General features: G+C 51.6%; 4 protein-coding genes across 5 annotated transcripts; all 4 read right to left on the bottom strand.

Moving 5' to 3' along the window:
* Window positions 1-35: 35 nt before the first annotated feature.
* LOC132075183 (mas-related G-protein coupled receptor member A1-like) lies at window positions 36-2,669 on the bottom strand. 2 transcript variants are annotated; one of them, XM_059475395.1, is made up of 2 exons: window positions 2,577-2,669; window positions 36-2,393 (listed from the first exon to the last, which is right to left on the bottom strand). In XM_059475395.1, the coding sequence occupies exons 1-2, from the start codon at window positions 2,580-2,582 to the stop codon at window positions 1,605-1,607; spliced, it is 795 nt and encodes a 264-aa protein (XP_059331378.1). In that variant the 5' UTR covers window positions 2,583-2,669; the 3' UTR covers window positions 36-1,604. The 2 variants fall into 2 exon arrangements, with proteins under 2 accessions (XP_059331378.1, XP_059331377.1); XM_059475394.1 differs by having other exon boundaries at window positions 36-2,651.
* Window positions 2,670-5,795: 3,126 nt separating this feature from the next.
* Window positions 5,796-7,067, bottom strand: LOC132075187 (mas-related G-protein coupled receptor member H-like). The gene has a single exon (XM_059475400.1). It carries the CDS (start codon window positions 7,065-7,067, stop codon window positions 6,126-6,128), a length of 942 nt encoding a protein of 313 aa, XP_059331383.1. The 3' UTR covers window positions 5,796-6,125.
* Window positions 7,068-9,521: 2,454 nt separating this feature from the next.
* Window positions 9,522-11,024, bottom strand: LOC132075193 (mas-related G-protein coupled receptor member D-like). Its single transcript, XM_059475405.1, has one exon. It carries the CDS (start codon window positions 11,022-11,024, stop codon window positions 10,107-10,109), a length of 918 nt encoding a protein of 305 aa, XP_059331388.1. The 3' UTR covers window positions 9,522-10,106.
* Window positions 11,025-20,506: 9,482 nt separating this feature from the next.
* On the bottom strand, window positions 20,507-21,427 carry LOC132075190 (mas-related G-protein coupled receptor member H-like). Its single transcript, XM_059475403.1, has one exon. It carries the CDS (start codon window positions 21,425-21,427, stop codon window positions 20,507-20,509), a length of 921 nt encoding a protein of 306 aa, XP_059331386.1.
* Between the last annotated feature and the right edge of the window lie 4,742 nt (window positions 21,428-26,169).

The raw sequence follows: 26,169 nt of genomic DNA, 5'->3' as shown, positions 1-26,169 counted from the left end.
TAACAAGCAGTAAGAACACATAGCCAAAGGAAAAGTTAAAGGCAAGGTCACCTTTAATATCTGAGCACTCAGTGAATGTGACCACCAGAGACCCCTCTGAATGATCCTCCAGGATCAGGAGAAGACTTGGAGAAGGAGATGGATGCATGGAAATGAGTCCTAGTAAAGTGATGTTTATCTATTATATAAAAAAGACATTTTGTTGACTCTATGTAGTTGTGATGGATAAAACCCCTGTGGTAAAGTCTCACATCAAACAGAAATATGGAGAGATCAATCTGTGTGTCCTTTGGAGGTAAAGAATTCCTGCTTCCTAATGCTTCCCATTGTGTTTGAAAGTTTATTCTGGCTGATTTTGGTATCACTCCCATTCTGATCTCCACTCCTCTCCCCATGCCGTGCCATGCCATGCCATGCCATGCCATGCCATGCCATGCCATGCCATGCCATGCCATGCCATCCCATCCCATCCCATCCCATCCAGTGCTGCTCCCCACCTTGAAGCGCTGCCCATTAGGCTCTGCAGTCCTCCAATTGGGACATTTGCGATCAGCAGCATCCAGACCCTTCCTGACCTCCTCCAGACACTTACAGAACCCTCTTACCCTTCTGGACCCCTCTGAGAACTTCCAGACCCTCCCCGGCTCCGTCTTTTCCCCTGTGACAGCCCTGCTTCTACCCTGCTCCACCCAGGACCATGAGCAGTGTCTCTGCTTCCCCCAGCCACTCCTGCTTTTGTACATGAAAATAAACAATTTAGCAAAGAAAGGACATGAACAGCATTTAGCTGGAATGGTATCTCATGCCTTAACCTTGCTTCCAGACCTGCCCCTGTCAGATGTCTCAGGTACTAACACAGCTGAGAGAGCAGCATTTCTGCCACATTTGCCCCAGCAAATGCAGACGTGTGTGCACACAGCCAGCCAGGCAGGCAGAGTGAGTGCAAGGTGCCTGTGAGCAATTGCCCTGGCAGGCAGTGAAATGCTCCCTGCGGATCCCTTTGCATCTCCTCCCTGGGCCAAGGGCTGGGCCTGGAGCCCTGCGGGGATGGGCCCAGGAGCCGTCGGCGTTCGGGGATCAGCCCAGGGCAGCAGCCGGGAGAGATCCCAGCTGGGAGAGGCCCCAGTGCCAGGGAGCTTCTGCTCAGCGCTGCTGGGCCCAGCAGAGCTCCAAGGCTCTCCTTTGGGGCCGCTGCTCACAGGGCCCCAAGGCATGGGCGGCACTCACAGCAATGGCTCAGCCTGGCCACACTTGGGGCCAGCAGCTTCCTGGGACAGTGGCAGAGCAGGGATGCTGTGGCATCCAGGGCAGTACAAGAATTTCCAAGGCTGTTGATGAAAGCCCAGGAGGTGGTTGGACAGCAGCAGTTGCTGGGAGCAGAGGGTGTTTCTGATCAGCGCCACAGGAGCTGAGCCCAGGGGCTGCTCCTCAAGGCTGAGGCCTCCCAAGCACGGATCAGAGTCCAGAGCGGCCTGGAAAGGGTCTGGGGATGCAGCAGCACAGGGAGGGTGATCCTGTGGGTATTTATTGATCAGGAGACTCAAGGAATCTCTCAGCTGCTGTCCCGGGGTCCTTCAGCAGTGCAGTGGAAGGGATCAACAGGCTCAGACCCCGGTGGACACAACAGGATCATCTCCACACGCAGTGTTTTCTTCTGGCTCCCCAAAGACCCTGTGGATCGCCTCCCTTAGGGACTGGATGGAGGAGTGCTTCCTGCAGGTCTCCAGGGAGCAGCGTCTCCAGCAGCTCCCCATGGAGCAGTCTCTCTTCCAGTTCCCCACCAAGAAGCAGATGAAGGGTTTGATGCTGCTATTGATGCACGCAAGTAGGAAAACCACCTGGGAGGACACAACTGTGTAACCAAGCTGCTGCAGGAGAGACCAGAGACTGAAGGGCAGACTGAAGAGTGCAACGAGGAAGATAACAACGTCAAGCCTCTTGTGTTGCTGCTGCTGGGAGCCAGGCTTGAGGTAAGTGAAGAGGATTGTGCTGGAAATGACCATGGGTACAGCAAATAGAAAGAGGTTGAGGGCGTACATGGAGGTGAGAGCCATCTGGCATTGGTCCTGCTCGTGTGACTGGCACAGGGAAGTCACCGTGGGATTGACAGCGATGAAAACAAAGAGGAGGACCCAGAACAGGGCAGTCATCAACACCCACAACAAGTGTTCGGGCAGTTGGCAACCACAGAATACCAGGCAGAGGATGGACCTGCACCTCTGAATGCTGATGAATGTCAGCCGGTACAACCCTATAATGTAGGTGAACAGCGACAGCTGGAACAGCAAGCTCAAATACATCAGGGGCATTATAGCAGAGCAGGACACTTCCTCCACAAGGAAAAGCAGGGTGGAGGGCAACATGAAGATGAGGAAGAGGAAGTCGATGATGGCCTGTTTGGAGATGAAGTGGGTGATGGCATTAACATGCAGGAGCCAGAGAATAACTCCATTCCCAGCCAGCCCACAGAGGCCAATGAGCAGCATCACAAAGTCTATGGCCATGTTGGAGACATTGATCTCACACTGAGCAGGTGTGTCAGTCGGTGAGGTAAAAAAAGGGGACATGGTGCTCACCTCCATGGATGGATGCTGGGCAGGCAGTGGGATGTGGCCCCTTGCTGCGGTCAGAGTGGATGGGCAGTCAGTGCTTGGAGAATCCAGGGATGGAGCATGTGGCTTCTCAGCAGCTCCCTGCAGTGGGAAGGATTCAGTGGGGAGGAGTGAGATGTGCAGGGGAGGAGGGCAGTGGAAGTGGTGGGGTCGGAGGGTTGGGCTGGTTTGCAGGGGATTGATAAATAAGAGAGAATAAATATTTTCAACTCCCCTGAAGTTGCTCAAAGATTAGTGGCCCCTAAGTGGCTAAAAAGATTAAAGGAAGTAAGGATGTGGACCTAGGGTGATAAATGTGGCTGGAGCATGTGCAGACACAGATAAGGAGGCCTGCAGTATTTTTGGGGCCAGTTCCATAACAAGATGCAACAGCATATGGCCAAAGAAAAAGTTCAAGGCAAGGTCATCTTTTATATCAGAGTGAATACGAACACCAGAGACATCTCTCAATGAACCTCCAGAAGCACCAAAAGACTCCAAGTAAGAAATGGATGCATGGAAATGAGTTCTAGGAAAATGGTGTCTATGTACAAGATGAAAAAGACTTTTAAATATCTATGTGTGGTTATAATGGATAAAACCCCTGCTGTAAGGTCTCGTTACACACAGATCAAAAAGAGATCCTTCTGTGTGTGCTGTGCAGGTAGGGAATTCCTGCTTTCAAATGCTTCCCATTGTTTTAGAAAGTTTATTTCTGCTGATTTCATTGGCAAGAAACAGATGGGTTGCACAGGGCAACCCTGTGAGAGAAGGGGGCAGCTGGGGAGGGCCCTGCGGTCACTGAGAGAAGGTGGCAGGAGCAGAGCAGCTGCAGCAGGAGAGGAAGGTGGGGTAGGGAGGAAGGCAAACATTCCACTGACCTGTTCCCTGTGGGGCAGCAGCAGGCAAAGGGCTCTGTGCAGATCAGCGGCGCTTCCTGGTCCCTCTTGCTCCTTTGGGATCCATGTCCTAAAGCGGCTCCTGGCAGGTCAGGGACATGAAGGAGAAAGTGCCCAGGTCACCAAGAGCGCTGCATTCTCATCCTGCTGGCTCTTTTTGTGCCCTATCTCACAGTTGTATCCCAAAGACTTGGTGGGGTCACGGGGAGTAAGAAATTGCAACTTTGGCTGCATTAGAGTTTCACTTCCATTGGTTGGGTTGGGTTGGTTTTCTTTTTGCTACAAAGGCAGTGAGTTTTGTCAAAACTCCACTCAAAGAATAGAATCGGTCGTCTTGTCTTCCTGATTCGAAACTCTCCTTCCCTGGACCATGTCCCATTCTCTGACTGCCTTCCCTCTCCTGACATGTTTCTGCCATTTCTCATTTCTCCTCCATGAAGGGTCATAATCCCTCCAGCAGCAGAGGGCTACTGGTAGTGTTGGTGGCACCATAATGGTGTCAGCACTGCCAGTGCTGCTGGAGCATCAGTCTGCTTCTCAGAAAGAACTCCCTTGCTGGTAAGAGGTCTGGGATCATTGCCAAAACCTGCCCTGGGCCCAAGGAAACAGAGCTGAGGCAAGAATTCCCATTTGTTTTATTCAAATGCAGGCTCACACTGCCCAAGGGAAGGGCCACAAACAGTTACTTTGTGTTGATTTGGCACAGCCTGGTTTTTTGGTAAGAGGAGAGAGCCACAGGAAGGGGCTCCTGTTAGAAGCTGCTGGAAGCTTCCACCATGTCTGACAGGGCAAGTTTCTGATGGCTCAGAAGATGGACATGCTGCTGGCCCCATTAGAGCAGTTGGTGACACCTCCTTGAAGACATTTTCAAGAAGAAAATCAAAGCAGCACACACACAGTTTTTACCAGGGAAGGCGAGGCACTGCTGCTGGGGCCATCCTGCTGTGGCCGCTGCCATCTTGGTGTGGCCTGTGGCAAGCCTTGCCTGTCTGGCTGCCCCTAGCCAGCTGTGCTGTGGCAGAAGGGCAGGGGCAGCAGTGGCAGCTACTCCTTCTCAGCACCCCACATAAAGAGATGTGCTGAATTGCACCAGCACCTGCGGCGGCGGCTGCTGCCTGCGTGGTGGTGGCGGGATCATGTGGATGCTGGTGAAAACATGGCAAGCGATTTCCCAATGTGGATCCTGGACACGACCAGCCTCTGGGCACTGTGGAATATTGGAAGAATCTTTGAACGGGTAGAAGTTGTTGGCAAGGGTTATTAAGGGCAGCAGTTTTTCTTCTAGTCAGAGAAGAGAGGAAGGTGAGGACATGTGAGGAGAAACAACATGGCAGCACCAAGGTGAAGGCTCCCTGGTGCTTTCTCTTCTCCAGGCTCAGAGACCCCCAGAACACCCCCAGCTCAGAAAACTCAGAGAAGCCACAGGGAGGGGGTTGATGCCCCGTGGAGACAACGGTGACAAACACAGATGTCACCCTGCTCCTGGAAGGGGGTGGCTGTGCTGAGGAGCACGGACTGCTCCTCCCCTTGGAGCTTCACCATCCCAGCCTGCTGAGGGAGAGGCCAAAGCCAGGGCAGAGGAAGAATTTCTGAAGGCACAAAACCACCAGCAAGGAAATCAGTAAAAACCAGGTTTAATATTAAGCAAATCAATGTGCTACCCCTATTTGTATGTTTGTGTGTGTTCAAGGGCATATGACAAAAAGACAGTGAAGGATTAAAAGGAAAATGGCCTAAAAACTTTACAGCACTCAAACTTTAAAGTACTTGAGTAATACATTAAACTTAGCAATTTAGCAGAAGAATATCACTTAGCAGCATTTAAACTTATTTATGCCTGATAGTTCATGGCAGGCCTGCCCAAGTGAGATGTCTCAGGTACTAACACAGCTGAGAGAGCAGCATTTCTGCCACATTTGCCAGAGCAGATGCAGACGTGTGTGCACACAGCCAGCCAGGCAGGCAGAGTGAGTGCAAGGTGCCTGTGAGCAATTGCCCTGGCAGGCAGTGAAATGCTCCCTGCGGATCCCTTTGCATCTCCTCCCTGGGCCAAGGGCTGGGCCTGGAGCCCTGCGGGGATGGGCCCAGGAGCCGTCGGCGTTCGGGGATCAGCCCAGGGCAGCAGCCGGGAGAGATCCCAGCTGGGAGAGGCCCCAGTGCCAGGGAGCTTCTGCTCAGCGCTGCTGGGCCCAGCAGAGCTCCAAGGCTCTCCTTTGGGGCTGCTGCTCACAGGGCCCCAAGGCATGGGCGGCACTCACAGCAATGGCTCAGCCTGGCCACACTTGGGGCCAGCAGCTTCCTGGGACAGTGGCAGAGCAGGGATGCTGTGGCATCCAGGGCAGTACAAGAATTTCCAAGGCTGTTGATGAAAGCCCAGGAGGTGGTTGGACAGCAGCAGTTGCTGGGAGCAGAGGGTGTTTCTGATCAGCGCCACAGGAGCTGAGCCCAGGGGCTGCTCCTCAAGGCTGAGGCCTCCCAAGCACGGATCAGAGTCCAGAGCGGCCTGGAAAGGGTCTGGGGATGCAGCCGCACAGGGAGGGTGATCCTGTGGGTATTTATTGATCAGGAGACTCAAGGAATCTCTCAGCTGCTGTCCCAGGGTCCATCAGCAGTGCAGTGGAAGGGATCAAGAGGCTCAGATCCTGGTGTCCATGATGGGATCATGGCTGTGGGCAGTGTTTTCTTCTGGTTCTTCAAAGACCCTCTGGAGGGAGAGCCGGAGGGACCCCACAGAGCAGGGCCTCCAGCACCTCCCCACCAAGAAGCAAATGATGGGATTGATGCTTCTGTGGATGCAGATGAGCAGGAAAAGAACCTGGGAGGGCACAACGGTGTAGCTGAGTTCCTGCAGGAACTGGCAGAGGCTGAGGGGCAGAGTGAAGAGCACAAAGAGGCAGATAACAATGTCGAGTCTCTTGGGTTGCTGCTGATGGGTGCCAGGCTTGAAATGAGTGAAGATAATTTTGCTGGAAACGAGCATGAATGGAGCACAGAGTAGGAGGTTGAAGGTATGCACGGAGAGGTAAAAAACCCAGCAGTGCTCAGATAGCAGGACAATGCACAGAGAAAATATTATGGCAATGACAATGACAATGATGAAAGTGATGAAGAAGGCCCCGAGCAGGGCATGCATCACCTTCAACAGCTGCTGGGGATGGTGGCAGCAGTGCCAGAGCGGGCAGTGGGTGGACCTGCACCTCTTGATGCTGATGAATGTCAGTGTGCACAGCCACACGCTGTGTGACACCAAGGACACCCTGAAAAGCAACCCCACGTACTGCAAGGGCATGATGATAGAGCAGGACACATTCTCCAGCAGGAAAAGCAGAGGGGAGGGCAACACAAAGAGGAGGAGGAGGAAGTCCAAAAAAGTCAGCACAAGGATGTAAAGGATGGTGCTGTTCCTGGATGAACAGCAGGAGCCAAGGAGCCAGAGAACAGCCCCGTTGCCAGCCAGCCCACAGAGGCAGATGAGCAGTGTCACACTGTGCATGGCCACGCTGGTGACATCTGTCTCACACAGATCATCTCCTTCAGTGGGCGAGGCAGGAGATGGGGACACGGTGGTCACCTCCATGGATGGACGGTAGGCAGGCAGTGGGATGTGGCCCCTGGCTGTGGTCAGAGTGGATGGGCAGTGAGTGCTTGGAGAATCCAGGGATGGACCATGTGGCTCCTCAGCAGCTCCCTGCAGTGGGAAGGATTCAGTGGGAGGAGTTGAGATGTGCAGGGGAGGCGGGCGGTGGGAATGGTGGGGTGGGAGAGGGAGGTGGGAGGGTTGGGCGGTTTGCCCGGGGGTGCAGAAGCAAAGCTCAGGGCAGAGGAAGGGGGAGCTGAGGAGGGCCCCGCAGTCACCAGGAGAGGGTGTCAGGAACAGAGCAGCTGCTGCAGGAGAGGAAGGTGGGGTAGGGAGGAAGGCAAACATTCCACTGACCTGTTCCCTGTGGGGCAGCAGCAGGCAAAGGGCTCTGTGCAGATCAGCGGCGCTTCCTGGTCCCTCTTGCTCCTTTGGGATCCATGTCCTAAAGCGGCTCGTGCCAGGTCAGGGACATGAAGGAGAAAGTGCCCAGGTCACCAGGAGCTCCCCATTCCCGTCCTGCTGGCTCCTCTCTCTGTGCCCTGTCCTGGTGTTGTTTCCCAGGGCTCGGTGCAGTCATTGGGCAGTCGGAAATGGTTTTCAAATTTTCCTCCATCATTGCTCCACAGTCTCTGAGTTATTGATCTTGATTTTTTTTTTCATTTTCCCTACAAATCATGTAGTCTTTTTCTTTGTTGTGAGAAACGATGCCTCACTTCTTAAATTTTTTAAAAGTTTATTAAACTACAACACGGGACAAAATAAGGTCCAGAGGCACACTGCCCAAAACAGAAACAGGTTTTCTACCCTTTTGGTAAGCCAACCCCATGGTAATCCAACCCCGGCATTCAGACACATTCCGCTTTTCCAACACAGCTCCGCCTCCGTCCCGCCTTCCCCGAGCTTGTGCAGCGCTTCGGGCTTCGGCTCCCCACAATGGTCAGAGAGCAGCATTACAACTCTCAACGAGAACACAGTACTCACGTTGGAAAAGCTCCAAATCTTAACAGAGCTTCTTTGAACATTATAACACACGTAATATTCATTCATCGTTTCTGGGAGTCAATCACCACAGCACCTGTTTATAACATTTGTGAATGTGTCCTCATTTTCCCCTAATTAGAAATACTCCTTCCCTGGAGAGTGTTCCATTCTTCAACTGCATTCCCTCACCTGATAGGTTTCTGCTATTCCTCTTTTCTGTTCACAGAGGGGTCATTGCCCCTCCAGCAGCAGAGGGATGTCGGTGATGCTGGTGGCCCTGGAATGCTGCTGGCAGTGCTGATAAAGCATCTGTCTGCTTGTCAGAAACAACTCCCATCCTGGGAACAGCTCCATGATCACTGAAAAACATTCTTAGGGCCAAAGGAAGCACAGCTGAGCGGCTTCTTATCCTATCCCAATCCCATCTCCATCATCACCCCATGCTATCACATCCTACAGCTTTCCAAGACGGAGCCACTCCTCCATTGCAAGTGCTGCAGGCAAGCTCTGCACTCCTCCAGTGGGGAGATTTGGGATTGCCGGCACCCAGAGCCTTCCTGAGAACTTCCAGACCCCTCTGAGAACCTCCAGACCCTCCCTAGCTCCGTCTTTTCCCCTGTGACAGCCCTGCTCCTACCCTGCTCCACCCAGGACCATGAGCAGTGTCTCTGCTTCCCCCAGCCATTCCTGCTTTTGTACATGAAAATAAACAATTTAGCAAAGAAAGGACATGAACAGCATTTAGCTGGAATGGTATCTCATGCCTTAACCTTGCTTCCGGACCTGCCCCTGTCAGATGTCTCAGGCACTAACACAGCTGAGAGAGAGAGCAGCATTTCTGCCACATTTGCCCCAGCAGATGCAGACGTGTGTGCACACAGCCAGCCAGGCAGGCAGAGTGAGTGCAAGGTGCCTGTGAGCAATTGCCCTGGCAGGCAGTGAAATGCTCCCTGCGGATCCCTTTGCATCTCCTCCCTGGGCCAAGGGCTGGGCCTGGAGCCCTGCGGGGATGGGCCCAGGAGCCGTCGGCGTTCGGGGATCAGCCCAGGGCAGCAGCCGGGAGAGATCCCAGCTGGGAGAGGCCCCAGTGCCAGGGAGCTTCTGCTCAGCGCTGCTGGGCCCAGCAGAGCTCCAAGGCTCTCCTTTGGGGCCGCTGCTCACAGGGCCCCAAGGCATGGGCGGCACTCACAGCAATGGCTCAGCCTGGCCACACTTGGGGCCGGCAGCTTCCTGGGACAGTGGCAGAGCAGGGATGCTGTGGCATCCAGGGCAGTACAAGAATTTCCAAGGCTGTTGATGAAAGCCCAGGAGGTGGTTGGACAGCAGCAGTTGCTGGGAGCAGAGGGTGTTTCTGATCAGCGCCACAGGAGCTGAGCCCAGGGGCTGCTCCTCAAGGCTGAGGCCTAAGGAGCCTTTCTGAGATCCCAGTGCAACCTGATTTTAGGAAAATTAATCCACAAATATCAGAGGTTTATGTCCAAACAGGAGACTGACGCATCCTTTGACTTTATTTGACTGAAGGTAGAGGCTATGAGGCATTCCCCTGGGATCTCTCAAACTTATGGAGGGCACAGCCGCCCTTTTTATTCTAATTTCCTGGCCACATTTCCCTTCTCTCTTTCCCCACTGGCTCAGGTACTTGATAGGTACAGGCTGCCCAATACACCTGATACTAAAGATTTCCCTCTAATGTATAACCGACCCTTTCAATTTTTAAATCTTACACAATTTAGGGGTTTTTCTTCCCCATTCTTTCTTTCACGTTTTGATGTCTAATTTCATTTATCAGCAAACCTAAAGTTTCTTTGTAAATGGAAATATCTTCTTCCATTCATCAATCAGTGGAATCCTTCCCATTGTTTCTTTTATTTCCCAGTGCTAGTTGTATCTACCAGCAGACCCACAGCTTGTTTGTAAAGACAAATCCACTATTGCTCTCACTGGAAAGGGGTTGGGTGATGCACCAGCAGGGAGGGTGACACTTTAGATATTTATTCATCAGGCAAATTAAGCAGTCCCTCAGCCACAGTCCCAGAGTCCCTCAGTAGTGCAGACTCAGAGCACTGTGTCCATGGCAGGATCATGGCTGTGGGCAGTGTCTGTCTCCTCAAAGACCCTCTGGAGGGAGAGCCGGAGCAATCCCACAGAGCAGGGCCTCCAGCACCTCCCCACCAGGAAGTAGATGAAGGGTTTGATGGTGCTGTGGATGCAGGCGAGCAGGAAAACAACCTGGGAGGACACAATGGTGTAGCCGAGGTACTGCAGTAAATTCCAGAGGCTGAGGGGCAGAGTGAAGAGCACAATGAGGCAGATAACAATGTTGAGTCTCTTGGGTTGCTGCTGATGGGAGCCAGGCTTGACCTTAATGAAGAAGATTGTGCTGGAAATGAGCACGACGGGAGCACAGAGGAGAAGGTTGAAGGCGTGCACAGAGATGAGAGACACCCAGCAGTGCTCAGATAGCTGGACAAAACACAGAGAAATCATGGTGGCAAAGACAGTGATGAAAGTTATGAGCAGGGCAAGCACCACCCATGACAGGTGCTGAGGACGGTGGCAGCAGAGCCAGAGCGGGCAGTGGATGGAGCGGCACCTCAGGATGCTGATGGATGTCAGTGTGTACAGACAAAAGGTGTGTGACACCAGTGGCACCCTGAAAAGAAACCACACATACTGCAAGGGCATGACGATAGAGCAGGACACATTCCCCAGCAGGAAGAGCAGAGGGGAGGGCAAAAAAATGAGGAGGAAGAGGAAGTCCAGAAGAGTCAGCATGAGAATGTAAAGGACGGTGCTGTTCCTGGACAAACACCGGGAGCCAAGGAGCCAGAGCACAGCCCCATTCCCAGCCAGCCCACAGAGGCAGATGAGCAGTGTCACACTGTGTATGGCCACGCTGGTGACATCTGTCTCACACAGATCATCTCCTTCAGTGGGCGAGGCAGGAGATGGGAACATGGTGGTCACCTCCATGGATGGATGCTGGGCCGGCAGTGGGATGTGGCCCCTGGCTGTGGTCAGAGTGGATGGGCAGTGAGTGCTTGGAGAATCCAGAGATGGACCATGTGGCTCCTCAGCAGCTCCCTGCAGTGGGAAGGATTCAGTGGGAAGGAGTGAGGTGGGAGGGTTGGGCAGTTCTGCAGAGAATGTGAAAGTAAAGCTCAGGGCAGAGGACGGGGGAGCTGGGGAGGGCCCTGCAGTCACCGGGAGAGGGTGTCAGGAACAGAGCAGCTGCTGCAGGAGAGGAAGGTGGGGTAGGGAGGAAGGCAAACATTCCACTGACCTGTTCCCTGTGGGGCAGCAGCAGGCAAAGGGCTCTGTGCAGATCAGCGGCGCTTCCTGGTCCCTCTTGCTCCTTTGGGATCTATGTCCTAAAGCGGCTCCTGCCAGGTCAGGGACATGAAGGAGAAAGTGCCCAGGTCACCAGGAGCTCCCCATTCTCATCCTGCTGGCTCCTCTCTGTGCCCTGTCCTGGTGTTGCTCCCAGAGGCTCAGTGGGGTCATAGGGCAGGGGGAAGTTGTTTTATAACTTCAGCAACGTCATCGCTCCACTCCCTCAGAGGTATTTATCTTGATCATTTTTTTTTTTCTTGGCCAAAAAGGAATTGGCTTTTGTCAAAAGTCCACATGAAGAAATTTGCAAATGGCTTCTCATTGTATTCTGATTAGAAACACTCCTTCCTTGCAGAATGTCCCATTCTCCAACTGCCTTTTCTCTACCATTCCTCGTTTCTCTTCCCTGAGGCATCATTGTCCCTCCAGCAGCAGAGGGATGCTGGTGGTGCTGGTGGCACTGGAATGCTGCTGGCAGTGCTGGCAGTGCTGGTGAAGAGTCTGGCTGCTTGTCAGAAACTGCCCCCATTTTGGGAAGAGCTCCAGAACCATTGCTAAAACTAGCCCTTTGACCAAAGAAGCAAAACTGAGGCAAGAATTCCCATTTTTTGTCATTCTCCCCCAAGATCACAGAGCCCAAGGGAAGGACAGCACTCAGTTGCTTGCAGCCAGGCTATCAGCACTTGGAGCCCACCCTAATTACTGCCAATCCACTTGATGATGCAGTGAAAGCTATCAGTGACCAGGGTGCTGTGAACTCCCAGCCAGCCCTTCACCAGAGCTGCTCCTGCTCCTCCTCAGTCCTGGGAACACTTGGGGTTGTTTGTGACACCTGATCCCAGACTGTCCCTATGCAAACAGAAACAACTGCCACTATAACAGATTGCTACAAACCCCATCCAGCCTGGCCTTGGTGACTTTCAGGGACCCAGGGACAGCCACAGCCTCACAGGGCAGCCTGTGCCAGGGCCTCAGCACCCTCACAGGGAAGGATTTCTTTCCAATATCCAATCTGACCCCACCCTCTGTAAGTGGGAAGCCATTCCCCCTTGTCCTGTCACTCCATGCCCTTGTCCAAAATGCCTGTCCGCCGGTTCTAGAGCCCCATCAGCTCCTGGATCATGAAGTGTTTGCCCTTGAAAGGATTGGGGTGGTGAGGGGATGTGAAATTCCATAGCTGGGGACACAAACACGGTGTCAGCAGGGAAGAGAGGTGACAGTTCTGGTCCCAGGGCCAGCAGTTTCCAGCAGCAGCAACCCAGATCCCTGAGGCACATGTCAGCCTGGGTAGGAATCATCTCACCGCAGCTTTCTAGGAATTCATTGGAATTCACTCTAGGCTGCTGTCAGACTCCCAATGGAGTGTAGAGGATGACTCAGAGGAAACCGGCAACTTTCTAAAGAATAAAGCCAGGAGAGCCGCATGGATTTGCCTCTTCTCAGAAGATATGACATTGCTGAAATCCCAAATCATCCCTCTGCTGTGTGCCAGTGCTCCAGCTTGAATCATTGCATGAATCTTCTTGGAAACTGAATGGTGAAGGTCCGGTGTCACTTAAATTGTGCTATTCAAGTGGGGAAATCACATTTGAAACAGAAATATAGGTTTAACAGCTCATTTGTAGTTCAGGGTCATAAGGATCCACCTCAAGAATGAGAGGGGACAAGTTCATGCAGTTCAAAAGACAAGATTTTGGGATTGAATTTGCTATAAAATGGAATAGAAGCTGAGATGGAGCCCAAGTGCTCTGGGCACAGGTGTGGTTGCTGAGGCTCTCTCCTGTTGCTCATTTCCCGGGCAGAGTGAAGAGCAGCTGAGGAGCAGAGCCCTGAGCCCGTGGCAGGCTCTGAGGCAGCTGCCTGTGTGTGAGAGCCCTGGAGAACACGAGGCAGCACGGAGAGCAGGGGCTGTGGCAGGAGCTGGGACAGAGCCCGCGCCGGACGCTGCTCGGGCTCAGCCCGCGGGCTGCGCTCCCCTTTCCCAAGGGACCATTCCAGGGAACCTCCTGCAGATCCCGGCCCAGGGACAGCAGCTGGAGCCTGGCAGCTGAGGGCAGTGCACTGCGGGCAAGTTCTCCAGGCTGCCAGAGGAAACCAGGTCAGACTCTTCTCTTCCACCTTCACCAGGGCCCCCTCATTGGGTGGAACCTGGTTATGGATTTTGGGGACAGAATTGAGTTTTGTAGGGAATTAAAAGCTATAAATAGTGTGGGAAAAGGGAGGGAAAGTTGAAATGAGTGTCCTGCTGAAGGAATCCAGCAGCTCAGTGATATCAACTGACACCTGAGGGTCCAACTCAGATCCATCCCAAAGCCATTTGCTCTCTGATATCTCCATGGGCAATCCTCTCCTTCTCCAATTGTTTTCCTGCTCCAGCTATGTAATTTCAACAGCCAGGAAGGAGGTATCTCCCTGGCTTTTGTGCCAGGCACACAGGACCAGGCTCCCACATCCTCCTTGCCATCTGTCCTGTCCCTCACCCCTCCCTGTGCTGCTCCACATGGAAGCTGTGGGTGGGAAAAGATGGGAAAAGCCACGTTTGGGGGACAGCAGCGTTGCTCTGGTGTGTCTGTTTGTCACCCCTGCAGCTGTGTGAGGGCAGGAGAAGCAGCAGAGGTGTCACCATGAGCACTTTGCCCCTGGCACGGAGGGAGCCAGCCCTGCCTGCTGGAGCCAGCCCGGTGGGAACGCATCCCAGGGGAGCTGGAATGAGGAGAGCCACGACAGCTGGAGCCAGTGTGACAGCAGGCAGTGGAGCAAAGTGCCTGTCCTGCTGCTGCTGCTGCTGCTGCTGCTGTGCCTGTGTGGGATGGTGGGAATGGGGCTGTGCTCTGGCTCCTTGGCCAGCAGCAGTGCCCACCCTCTGACTGACTTCCTGGCTGGGAGCTGTGCAAAGGAATTCACCCCCTCTGTTAGTGTTGCCTTCCAGAGGGCTTTTGAGGATGTGCCAGAGCCAGGCAATAGCGCCAACACAGGGGAGTCGTCATCCAGTGGAATCATCATGAAAGAGAGGCATCTTAAAATAGAACCATAACATATCCAGAGTTGGAAGGGACCCACACGGATCATGGAGTGGTATAGTTGTTACCCTCTGTAAGAGGCCCAGGAAAACCTGAGTTGGAACGAAAATGCAACACATAAAAATCATGCTGCCGGCTGTTAATCAAAGTTCACCATGTTCTTAACTCTGTCAACAAAAGATGTTATTAACGTTCAAAACAGAAGATTCTAAATGGAACACAACATTGGCAGCATATGAGGAATTAGTTCTGATGTTTTGTTGTTCTGTGAAAATAACTGAATTGTATATCTCATAGCAGCCAAATCTAAAATCTGCAGAGAGGCATCCTTTAAAATTAATACCCTTTTATGCCACTGGGCAGAGTCACCTCCATGCCGAATCACTGCAGCTCTGTGTGTTTTGCTGGATGCCTCTGTAAAAACAGTTGGTCCATTGACAGGAGTCAGTGCTGTGGTGACAGCTTTCCTTACAGGGGGAGGTTTCCCATATCTGTCCATAAATGATGTGAGGGATAATGGATAGGTAATTGATAAAAAAATTTTGCAAGCATGGTTTGAAAATTGGTGTCCTCTGATAGCAGCCATGCCACATTGTCTTTCCTTGCAGGTATGTAGATGGGATGTGGATCCTGGCTATGGAGAGTTTGTAGTCGCTCTCTACCTTTCTTAACCAAGAATGAGAACATATCATTAACAGTGCACACAGTCTTTGTTGCTGTGTAAGGCAAGCATAACCATTCTAACGCTTGCAAAGGGTCTTTATCATTAACAAACCATTGAAACAAAACAGCTGAAGGTTAAAATTTGCTAGCAGTTATAGCAAGTTACACAGATTTGTCAGGATCCCATCTCAAATTCCGTCAGTTTTCTATTGCTTGAGCACAGTGTGCAAGGGCAGTTTTAGCTTCTGGGGTCAATTATCGAAGTGAGTACAGGTGGGGGTTTCTTCTGAGTAAGCCAAATAAAGGGTGTAAAAGTTCTGTAGACAAACCAACACCAGGACACAACCAATTTAGGAACCTAGCAGTTTCTGTAATTAATTTCAAGTTAGGGTATCTTTAACACAAAGCCTTAAAGACTGAGGGCTGATGGTCTGTTGAGTAATTCTCCATCCTAGATAATGCCATGGGGACTCACAGTGAGTCCTGCATTTTGAATTGCCTGCATGACAGCTACCTGAATAGAACATAAAATGGATTGATCATGAGCTGCGAGTAAAATGTCATCCATATGGTTGCAATAGGAAATTTATGACAAACAGGCTGTAGGGCAAGATCGACTACCCTTTGGCAACACCTGCCTTGTGGCAGTACAGTCCAGTGAAATCTCTTCATTGGTTCTGTGTGGTTTAAGGCAGGCACAGAAAAGGCAAACTGAAGTGCATCATCAGGATGTAGAGGGATGGTAACAAACCAGGTTTTTAGCTCTAAAATTAGTAAGGGCCAATTGAGGGGAATCATTGTGGGTGATGGAAGCCCAGGCTGCAGAGCCCCCATAGGTTCAACAATTGCATTTACTGTCCATAGATCCTGTAATAATTGTCAGTTGCCATTTTGCTTACGTGCACAGAATATAAGGGTGTGCCAGGGGCTAGAAGATGGACTGATATGGCCTAAGGACAAGCATTCTTCCATAAGCTGTTTTAAATTTAGTCGCTGTTCCTTTCCTAGGGGCCATTGGTCGACCCACACAGGGTCTTCAGCCGCCATGTGAATTTACATGTGTCCAGTACTTGATTTTGGAACGGCTGATCAATGGCCCCTATGAAAAAGGCCCTGCTGTGAGGTTGAGTCTATTTGTATGGTTGTTCCAAATTGTCCCAGAACATCTCTTCCCCATTACATATACGGTATAGAGTCAATGAATGGGGCAGCTCAGGCAGTTTGCCCATCAGAGCCAAGGACAAGGCAAAGGTGAGTGCTCTGTCTAGGGTGCTGCATCCCTCCCACCCCAATTAGGGATGATGCACAGCTGATTGTAGGCCAATTACTAGGCCATTCATTAGTTTTAATGATACAGACATCAGCTCCCCTATCAACAACCCCTTTAATTTTTTTGCCATCTAACATTGGGCTAATTAGAATTGGCTGAGCTGTTCTAATAGAGCTTGTCCAGAAAATCTGTGGCTGACCTGTGATGTCAAAGTTATCTGTGGCACTTTTGCCCTTGCCACTAGGGGTTTTGTTGGAGAAGAGAATAAGTTGAGCTATAGGTTGACCTGCAGGTATAAAGCAGGGTGGCGTGGGGGCCCATAGTATAATCTGTATTTTGCCCTCATAATCTGAATTATTAATTTTGGGCAGTACAAAAAGTCCCAACCTGGTGGCAGAGGAATGTCCTATTAACAAAGCATGAGTGTTATTACCAAGGGGTCCCCAGACCTAAATGTAGAAGCTAAATGCACCAAAGATGTCATTGGAGTTATGGATTCTCGGGAGGCAAGATCCAGCCTGGCAGTGCCAGCAGTTGTAGGCAGGAGCTCACTTGCTAAAAGTCTTGTCTTGAATTGTTTTTGATTCTCAGGGGTACGTGGTCCGGCCCCCAGTCGGAAGTTTCCTGGCTGTGTAGCGTTCCAATTCACAGGGTACTGGGAGTGGCAGTCAACAGCCCAATGCTTTCTCCTTCCACACCTGGACAATCTTTAGATGGTATTTTTATCCCACCCTCTTGTTGAGGGCAATCCTTTTTAAAATGACCCATCGAACCACATTTAAAACAGCCCCCTGCCTGTGTGTCCGGAATGCGAAAGGCGTGGTTAAAGCTGCTGCTACAGAATTAGTGTTATCAGCAGCAGTTCCCACATTTTGGTATGCTCTGACCATATCTGCTATGTGGGTTATGAACAGCGAGCAACGCATTTCTACAATCTTTGTTTGCATTTTTAAAAGCAAGCAGCTGCAACAGAATAACTCCGGCCTCATCACTGCTAACCAGTTGCAGACATCCTTTCACTAAAAATCCTTTCTTTAGGATTTTTCCTTCTGAGAAGCTAAGAGGCCTCAGAGACAGAATGTAAACAATGGTTAGTTATGTGCTGCTGTGGAATACAACAGGTCCACCTCTGACTGGCCCATCTTGGATGTGTATAATTAATGTGGCCAATCAAGGACCGAGCTATCTTGGATAGAGTCGGAGAGAGCTGCCTTTGTTATCATTCTTTTCTATTCTTAGCTTAGCCTTCTGAGGAAAACTTTTCCTTTCCTTTTCTTTTTAGTATAGTTATAATATAACATATATATATATGATAAAATATTAAATCAAGCTTTCTGATCATGGAGTCAACATTCTCATCTCTCCTACCACCTGAAAACCCCTGTAACCACGGTCACACTGATCCACCGAGAGAGCGTGGCTTGCAGTCTGTCCAGGAACTGCATTAATAACTCTGCTGGAGCCTGTAAAGTCTTAGCAAAAGACAGGTTAGAATCTATACCCATCCCTGGGAGTCGCCGCAGGGCCTGCAGGGCTAGGCAAGCGATGATATCACATGCATCACACGAGTGGCCTGCTTGCACTGCACAGACTGCAGAGGGACCCTCTCCAGTCAACTGCACAACAGGGTCTGGTGCATTTCTGTCCTGCAGCGCTTCTGCCTGCGCTGTACACAGCTCTTGCTAATCTGAGCCAGACTGCAAACTGAGTCACTGTTAGGATCATTTTCATGATGCTTTTCCATTATGCTTTTCATGGGGAGTGAGGATGTACGTGGTCCTGAAAGATTGTAGGTGGCTTAGGGCGTGATGGGAGGATACGCCGCCTTCTTTTACTAGCGCCCTCAGTTCTGTAATTACTTTATAGTCTAGCTCCTGATGTGCTGGCCGATGCTTCAGCTCATCTATTACTGGGCAGGCTGTAACGACCACCAAATCACCCTCCTCAAAGCAGCTTCCTTCCATTTTTGCCAGTGCTGGACTGCTGCATGGCCATCTAGGGCAGGAAGTGAGCCACTGCCCACTTGTGAGATGAGAGTTCCGTGCACAGGGGTCCCACCATGCAGGAACTTTTATCGGGATAAGGCAATCCCCCAGGGCCTGGGTTGATCTCAGGGTAAGGCAATTCTGCAGGGTTTGGATTATTCTTGGGGTCATATACGGGTTCTAGTGGCACTGAGGGTTTGGGGGAATTAATGTCCAAAGCTGCAAAATGGCCAACATTCGCGTGACTTCCTTTAATGGCCCCCTTGATTGTCCCCCATGTAGTGAGGTGCCCGCAAGCTTCGGTATTGCTGTACCTGGTGATTTCAATAAGTCTCTGCAGTATTGCTTGCCAGGTTGCTGATCCCGCTAAAGGGAAAATCTTTAACTTGATTAGACACCCAGTCCAGCAAGGTCCTTGGCCATATTAATTGATTGCTGATGTGGGAGCCGCTTTACCTAGCCCAAGCTCTACTTTGTTCCAGGGATATTCCTCTCCAATACATTCTCCCACAAGCCTAGTCACCCCCTAGGAGAGGTTGGCGCAATTTTAAATTCCTGAGTTCCTTCCCGAACTTCTCTTGGATCCTTCACCGGATACTTTTCCCAGATTTTCTCGGATGGCTCCTTGACCTAGTGGAAGCTGCTACTGGACTGGACAGCACATTCTGTGCCGCCTTTGTAGGTCCCGATTCAGGTTTGCCATTTGTAGCACTTGGAACAAAGCGACACGGACTCCCTTATACATCCAAAGGAGATTGCTTCATTGTAAAAATCGACTGCTGTTTATACCTTTAACCTCAACCTGACATAATGGAAACCAAACTGAGGCCTAAAAGAACTTAACAGAAGGAGGGCACCCATTGACTGGCTCACCTGCATTGCTGCTATGAACATGTCCTACCATCCAATCAGCTTCCCGCTCATACTCTGTCTGCATGTTCCTCCAGCCAATCAGCTTCCTGCTCATATGCGGTTCATGTGTTCCCCCAGCCAATCACAATCTCAGTCCCATCTGACTCTCCCCTCACTCCTGACTGCCTCTCAGCCCTCAGGCACCTCCCACCCACCCAGCCTGTAGCTCTGCCTTTCCCTCGGGGCCTTCTGGCAAGCACAAGGCTTAATAACTTCAACAATTATAACAACTACAACCCCGTGTCCTACAGTCAGTTGTACCACACTGGAATCAAACTGAAACCAGAAATCCAACTCTCATTTATGGGTAGTTACAGAATGACAAAGATCTGGAGAAGCTGGACTGTGGCTGGAGCTGCTGTCCAGAGTGGCTGTGCAGCTCCTCCTGAGGGTGGCCAGGTTCAGGATGGAGGTGCTCAAGGGCTTCCCTGGACACTGATGCTGGGGAACCAGAGGATGGATGGCCCCATTGTGCAGAAGAACAGCATAAGCCCATAATCTCTGTGCAATTCAATGGTCCAAGCATCCGGTGATGGGAATTTTCATATTCTTCATATTCAGTTTACTTTCTGGTACAGGAGGCACAAAGGATCAGTGGAGTTCACTATTGACCCTGCACTTTACTCACAGGGATTTAATTCTGGAATTCAAGAATGTGACAAATTCCCACTGAAAGGATAAGGGAATGTTGCTGTCCCTCCCCAGCTCTGCAGCCCTACCTGGTGACCCTTCCCATCAGCTGGGAATGCAGGGCTGGCTCTGCTGGACAGAAGGGGAAGGATGCTCCCTGTGATCCCAACCCCTCTCCTGCCATCCAGAGGCACCAGCCCTGCAGGGATTTGGGAAATCACTGCCACCCTGTGCTGGGTGTGTCCCCAGGGATGAAGGTGTCCCATGCTGTGCAGGCAATAGCTCCCTGGAAAAACCATGGATACTCATCTGCTGAGCCAAAGGAGATGGAGTTCATTCCCTGGGGCAGAGGCCATGAGGGTCATTGCATGGGGAATAGAGCTGGGGAACAGCACAGAGCCCAGCTGCACTGCTTGGAGCCATGTGGATGCAGGAGGGAGGAGGAAAGCCATGCTCCAATGTGCTCCCTGCAGAGCATCCCACAAAAATCACCCAAGGCAATGCCCCTGCTCCCTTCTCCTGCAGGAATACAACAATAAAAGGAGAGTGGTCCGGTGGATATTGATTAATCAGGAGGTTAAAGGAAAGCTTCCACTGCTCTCCTGGGGTCCTTCAGTAGAGCAGTGGAAGGGATCAGCAGGCTCAGATCCCCGTGTCCATGGCAGGGTCATCGCTGTGGGCTGTTTTTCCTTTTGACTCCTCAAAGATTCTCTGGAGGGAGAGCCAGAGGGACCCCATGGAGCGGGGCCTGCAGCACCTCCCCACCAAGAAATAGATGAAGGGTTTGATGCTGCTGTGGATGCAGGCGAGCAGGAAAACAACTTGTGAGGACACAGCAATGTAACCGAGCTGCTGCAGGAAATTGCAGAGGCTGAGGAGGAGAGTGAGGAGCACAATCATGATGATAACAATGTCGTGCCTCTCGGGCTGCTGCTGCTGGGAGTCCCACTTGGCCTTAATGAAATCAACTGTGCTGGAAATGAGCAGGGTGGCAACAACGAGGAGCAGGGTGATGGTGTGCACAGAGATGAGAGCTGCCCGGCAGTGCTCCTGCTGGTGTGATGGGCACAGGGATCTCACTGTAGGAATGACAGCAAAGAGAGCAAAGAAGGCCCAGTACTGGACACTGTCCAAGACCCACACCAGGCGCTTGGGAAGGCCACAGCGGCAGCAGAGGCAGCAGAGCTTGTCCATATACCGCACTTTGCTGCTGTGCATCAGTCTGAATAGCACCCAGTAGTAGGACACCACTGAGAGCTGTAAAAGGTAATTCAGGTACAGCCGGGGCAAGATAGGAGAGCAGGACACGTCCTCCACCAGGAGGAGGAGGGCGGATGGGAGCGCAAAGAGGAGGAAGAGGAAGTCAATGACAGCCAGGACAAAGAAGCGAGATTTATGAAATTTCAGTCGGAGAAGGCCGATGACAGCCCCATTGCCAGCCAGCCCACAGAGGCAGATGAGGAGGGTCACACTGTGTATGGCCACACTGGTGACATCTGTCTCACACAGATCATCTCCTTCAGTGGGTGAGGCAGCAGATGGGGACACAGTGGTCACCTCCATGGATGGACGCTGGGCAGGCAGTGGGATGTGGCCCCTGGCTGTGGTCAGAGTGGATGGGCAGTCAGTGCTTGGAGAATCCAGGGATGGACCATGTGGCTCCTCAGCAGCTCCCTGCAGTGAGAAGGATTCAGTGGGGAGGAGTGAGGTTGGAGTGTCGGGTTGTTCTGTAGGGGATGTAGTAGGGAAGTACAGGAGAGAGGAGGGGGGAGCTGTGGAGGGCACTGATCACCCGGAGAGGGTGTCAGGAACAGAGCAGCTGCTGCAGGAGAGGAAGGTGGGGTAGGGAGGAAGGCAAACATTCCCCTGACCTGTTCCCTGTGGGGCAGCAGCAGGCAAAGGGCTCTGTGCAGATCAGCGGCGCTTCCTGGTCCCTCTTGCTCCTTTGGGATCCATGTCCTAAAGTGGCTCCTGTCAGGTCAGGGACATGAAGGAGAAAGTGCCCTGCTCACCAGGAGCTCCCCATTCTCATCCTGCTGGCTCCTCTCTGTGCCCTGTCCTCATGCTGCTCTCCAAGGCTCAATGGGGTCATAGGGCAGGTGGAAGTTGTTTTACAACTTCAGCTACATCAGAGCTCCACTCCCTCGGAGTTATTTATCTTGATTTTTTTTTTTCTTTGCCACAAAGGAATTGGCTTTTGTCACAAGTCCACATGAAGGACTTTGCAAATGGCTCCTCTATTTCTTCTGATTAGAAACATTCCTTCCCTGCAGAATGACCCATTCTCCAACTGCCTTCTCTCTACCATTCCTTATTTCTCTTCCCTGAGGTGTCATTGTCCCTCCAGCAGCAGAGGGATGCAGGTGGTGCTGGTGGCACTGGAATGCTGCTGGCAGTGCTGGCAGTGCTGGTGAAGAGTCTGGCTGCTTGTCAGAAACTGCTCCCATTCTGGGAAGAGCTCCAGAACCGTTGCCAAAACTACCCCTGTGCTCAAATAAGCAAAACTGAGGCAAGAATTCCCATTTTTGCATTCTACCCCAGGCTCACAGAGCCCAGAGGAAGGACAGCACTCAGTTGCTTGCAGCCAGGCTATCAGCACTTGGAGCCCACCCTGATTACTGCCAATCCCCTTGATGATGCAGTGAAAGCTATCAGGGACCAGGGTGCTGTGAACTCCCAGCCAGCCCTTCACCAGAGCTGCTCCTGCTCCTCCTCAGTCCTGGGAACACTTGGGGTCGTTTGTGACACCTGATCCCAGACTGTCCCTATGCAAGCAGAGATAACTGCCACTTTACCAGATTGCTCCAAACCCCATCCAGCCTGGCCTTGGTGACTTTCAGGGATCCAGGGACAGCCACAGACTCTCTGGGCAACCTGTGCCAGGGCCTCAGCACCCTCACAGGGAAGGATTTCTTCTCAATATCCAATCTGACCCCACCCTCTGTCAGTGGGAAGCCATTCCCCCTTGTCCTGTCACTCCATGCCCTTGTCCAAAATGCCTGTCCACGGGTTCTAGAGCCCCATCAGCTCCTGGATCATGAAGTGTTTGCCCTTGAAAAGATTGGGGTGGTGAGGGGATGTGAGATTCCATAGCTGGGGACACAAACACGGTGTCAGCAGGGAAGAGAGGTGACAGTTCTGGTCCCAGGGCCAGCAGTTTCCATGAGGAGCATCCCAGATCCCTGAGGCACATGTCAGCCTGGGTAGCAATCATCTCACCTCAGCTTTCTAGGAATTCCTTGAATTCACTGTAGGCTGCTGTCTGACTGCCAAGGGAGTGTAGAAGATGACTCAGAGGAAACCTGCAACGTTCCAAGGATTAAAGCCACTGTGTTGTCAATGCAGAGAGATAGGGAGACTGACTTGGTGATCAGAATCAGATTTTATTGTGGGATACAAATGTTTATATACTATTTCAGGGAGACTAGTGATGTGTACTACAATGATTAGGTTAAAATCACATACACAACCTTTTGTGTATAACAACATCGCTTGCTTGCAGAGTTTAATGGGATTTTCTTTTTCCGGTAAACCTGACTGATTTATTCTTTTTGCAATCTAGGTCTAATTTTCAAAGTTCTGTTTGCTTTTGCCAAGGCATCCTGTTATCAAACTCTTATGTTAACCAGGTCCAAAGTCCATCATCTGTCTTGTGTCCCCCAACAGTCCAATACCATGGGAGTAGCATTGATTTGCCTCTTCTCAGAAGAAATGACCTGGCTGCATTCCTAAATCATCCCTCTGCTCTGTGCCAGTGCTCCAGCTCATGCACAGAATTTATTATTGTATGAATCCTCTTGGAAACTGTATGGTGAAGGTGAAATACCACTGAACTTGCAGTATACAAGGAGGAAAACTAGATTTGAACCAGAAATCAAAGTTTAATGAGCATTTGTATTACAGGGCCCTAAGGATCCACCTCAAGAATGAGAGGGGACAAGTTCATGCAGTTCAAAAGACAAGATTTTGGGATTGAGGTTGCTATAAAATAGAATAGAAGCTGAGATGGAGCCCAAGTGCTGTGGTTGCTGAGGCTCTCTCCCGTTGCTCATTTCCCGAGCAGAGTGAAGAGCAGCTGAGGAGCAGAGCCCTGAGCCCGTGGCAGGCTCTGAGGCAGCTGCCTGTGTGTGAGAGCCCTGGAGAACACGAGGCAGCACGGAGAGCAGGGGCTGTGGCAGGAGCTGGGACAGAGCCCGCGCCGGACGCTGCTCGGGCTCAGCCCGCGGGCTGCGCTCCCCTTTCCCAAGGGACCATTCCAGGGAACCTCCTGCAGATCCCAGCCCAGGGACAGCAGCTGGAGCCTGGCAGCTGCGCAAAGGAATTCACCTCTTCTGTAATTGTTGCATTGCAGAGGTCTATTGAGGATGTGCTAGGGAATAGGGAGAACACCTGGGAGTCATCATCAAGTGGAATCATCATGAAAGAGAACCATCATGAAATAGAGCAACTCTAACCCAAAGTTGGAAGGGAGCCACAAGGAGCATGGAGTTGATCTCCTGGCCCTGCACAGGGCGTCGCAACAATCCCAGCCTGTGCCTGAGAGCATTGTCCAAATGCTCCTTGAGCTCTGTCAGGCTGCTGCTGTGTGCTGCAGGAGAACTCCTGCCTGGGCTGGATGCAGACTGATGTCAGGAATCCTTACGGAATTGTTTGGGTTAGAAGGAACTTTAGAGATCATCTCATTCCATCTCTCCTCTACCATGGTCAGGGACATCCAGGAAAACTTATGTTTGAAATCGTTGCTCTTTTGAAAGGAAGCTCAGCTGGGGAGTGACCTGGGTGACTGGGAAGTAGAAAATGTACATTGGAGGATCATGATCCTCCTGCATTTGCCTTCAGAGAAATTCCCTGGCTGAGTTGTTCATCCCTGGAAAAGAGGTTGCACCTTGGAAAGTGTTGTCTTTCCAATTAACAGGAAAATGGGAGACAGAGAGAGAAAAACCTTCTCAGATGTCCAACTGTCTCTCTCTCATGTGTATGTCCAAAGCCTGACTCACCACACAAACCTTTCAATCTCACTCCCTTTCCAGAAGCAGTGGCACGTTGCTTTCCCCTGGATTTAAGGCAGTGGGAAAAGGAGGGACAAATTCCCCCTGAGCAAGAGATGTGGCAGCTGCCCAGGTCTCTCCCAGAAGGAATCAGGAGCTCTTGGCACTGCCAACATCATCCCAAGCATTGCAGGCATGTGCCTTAGGAATGGCTCTGGTATGAGACAGGAACCTGCCCTGCTCCGAGACCAGCCAGAGGCTTTAGAATGGGATAAAAGAAGGAAATGAGCCATTTTGGACACTGTTTAACAGAGACAGGCCCTGCAGTGCAGCCAAGATTTGGTTTATTCAACAAATTCAGAGGTTGGGACTACCACAGTGGAAAGAAACAAAAACCATGAATGCAAATCTGATTGAGGGGTGGTTACAGAATGACAAAGATCAGGAGAGGCTGGACTGTGGCTGGAGCTGCTGTGCAGAGTGGCCGTGCAGCTCCTCCTGAGGGTGGCCAGGTTCAGGCTGGAGGTGCTCAAGGGCTTCCCTGGACACTGATGCTGGGGAACCAGAGGATGGATGGCCCCATTCTGCAGAAGAGCAGCAGAACCCCCTAATCTCTGTGCAATTAAATGGTCCAAGCATCTGGCGATGGGAATTTCCATGTTCCGTGTACTTTATGGACACAGGCACAGGAGTTCAGTGGAGTTTGCTATCGACCCTGTAGTTTCATCAGAAGGATTCAATTCTGGAATTGAAGAATGTGACCAATTACCACTGAAAGGATAAGGGAATGTTGCTGTCCCTCCCCAGCTCTGCAGCCCTACCTGGTGTCCCTTCCCATCAGCTGGGAATGCAGGGCTGGCTCTGCTGGACAGAAGGGGAAGGATGCTCCCTGTGATCCCAACCCCTCTCCTGCCATCCAGAGGCACCAGCCCTGCAGGGATTTGGGAAATCACTGCCACCCTGTGCTGGGTGTGTCCCCAGGGATGAAGGTGTCCCATGCTGTGCAGGCAAGAGCTCCCTGGAAACACCATGGAACTCATCTGCTGAGCCAAAGGAGATGGAGTTCATTCCCTGGGGCTGAGGCCATGAGGGTCATTCCATGGGGAATAGAGCTGGGGAGCAGCACTGAGCCCAGCTGCACTGCTTGGAGCCATGTGGATGCAGGAGGGAGGAGGAAAGCCATGCTCCAATGTGCTCCCTGCAGAGCATCCCACAAAAATCACCCAAGCCAGTGGCCCTGCTCCCTCCTCCTGCAGGAATACAACATGACGGGGAGGGTGATCCTGTGGATACTGATTGATCAGGTGACTCAAGGAA

The sequence above is a fragment of the Ammospiza nelsoni genome, chromosome 6, assembly GCF_027579445.1.
Source record: "Ammospiza nelsoni isolate bAmmNel1 chromosome 6, bAmmNel1.pri, whole genome shotgun sequence".
In the NCBI taxonomy this organism is placed as follows: Eukaryota; Metazoa; Chordata; class Aves; order Passeriformes; family Passerellidae; genus Ammospiza; species Ammospiza nelsoni.
This window is presented reverse-complemented; position numbering and strand designations above follow the sequence as displayed.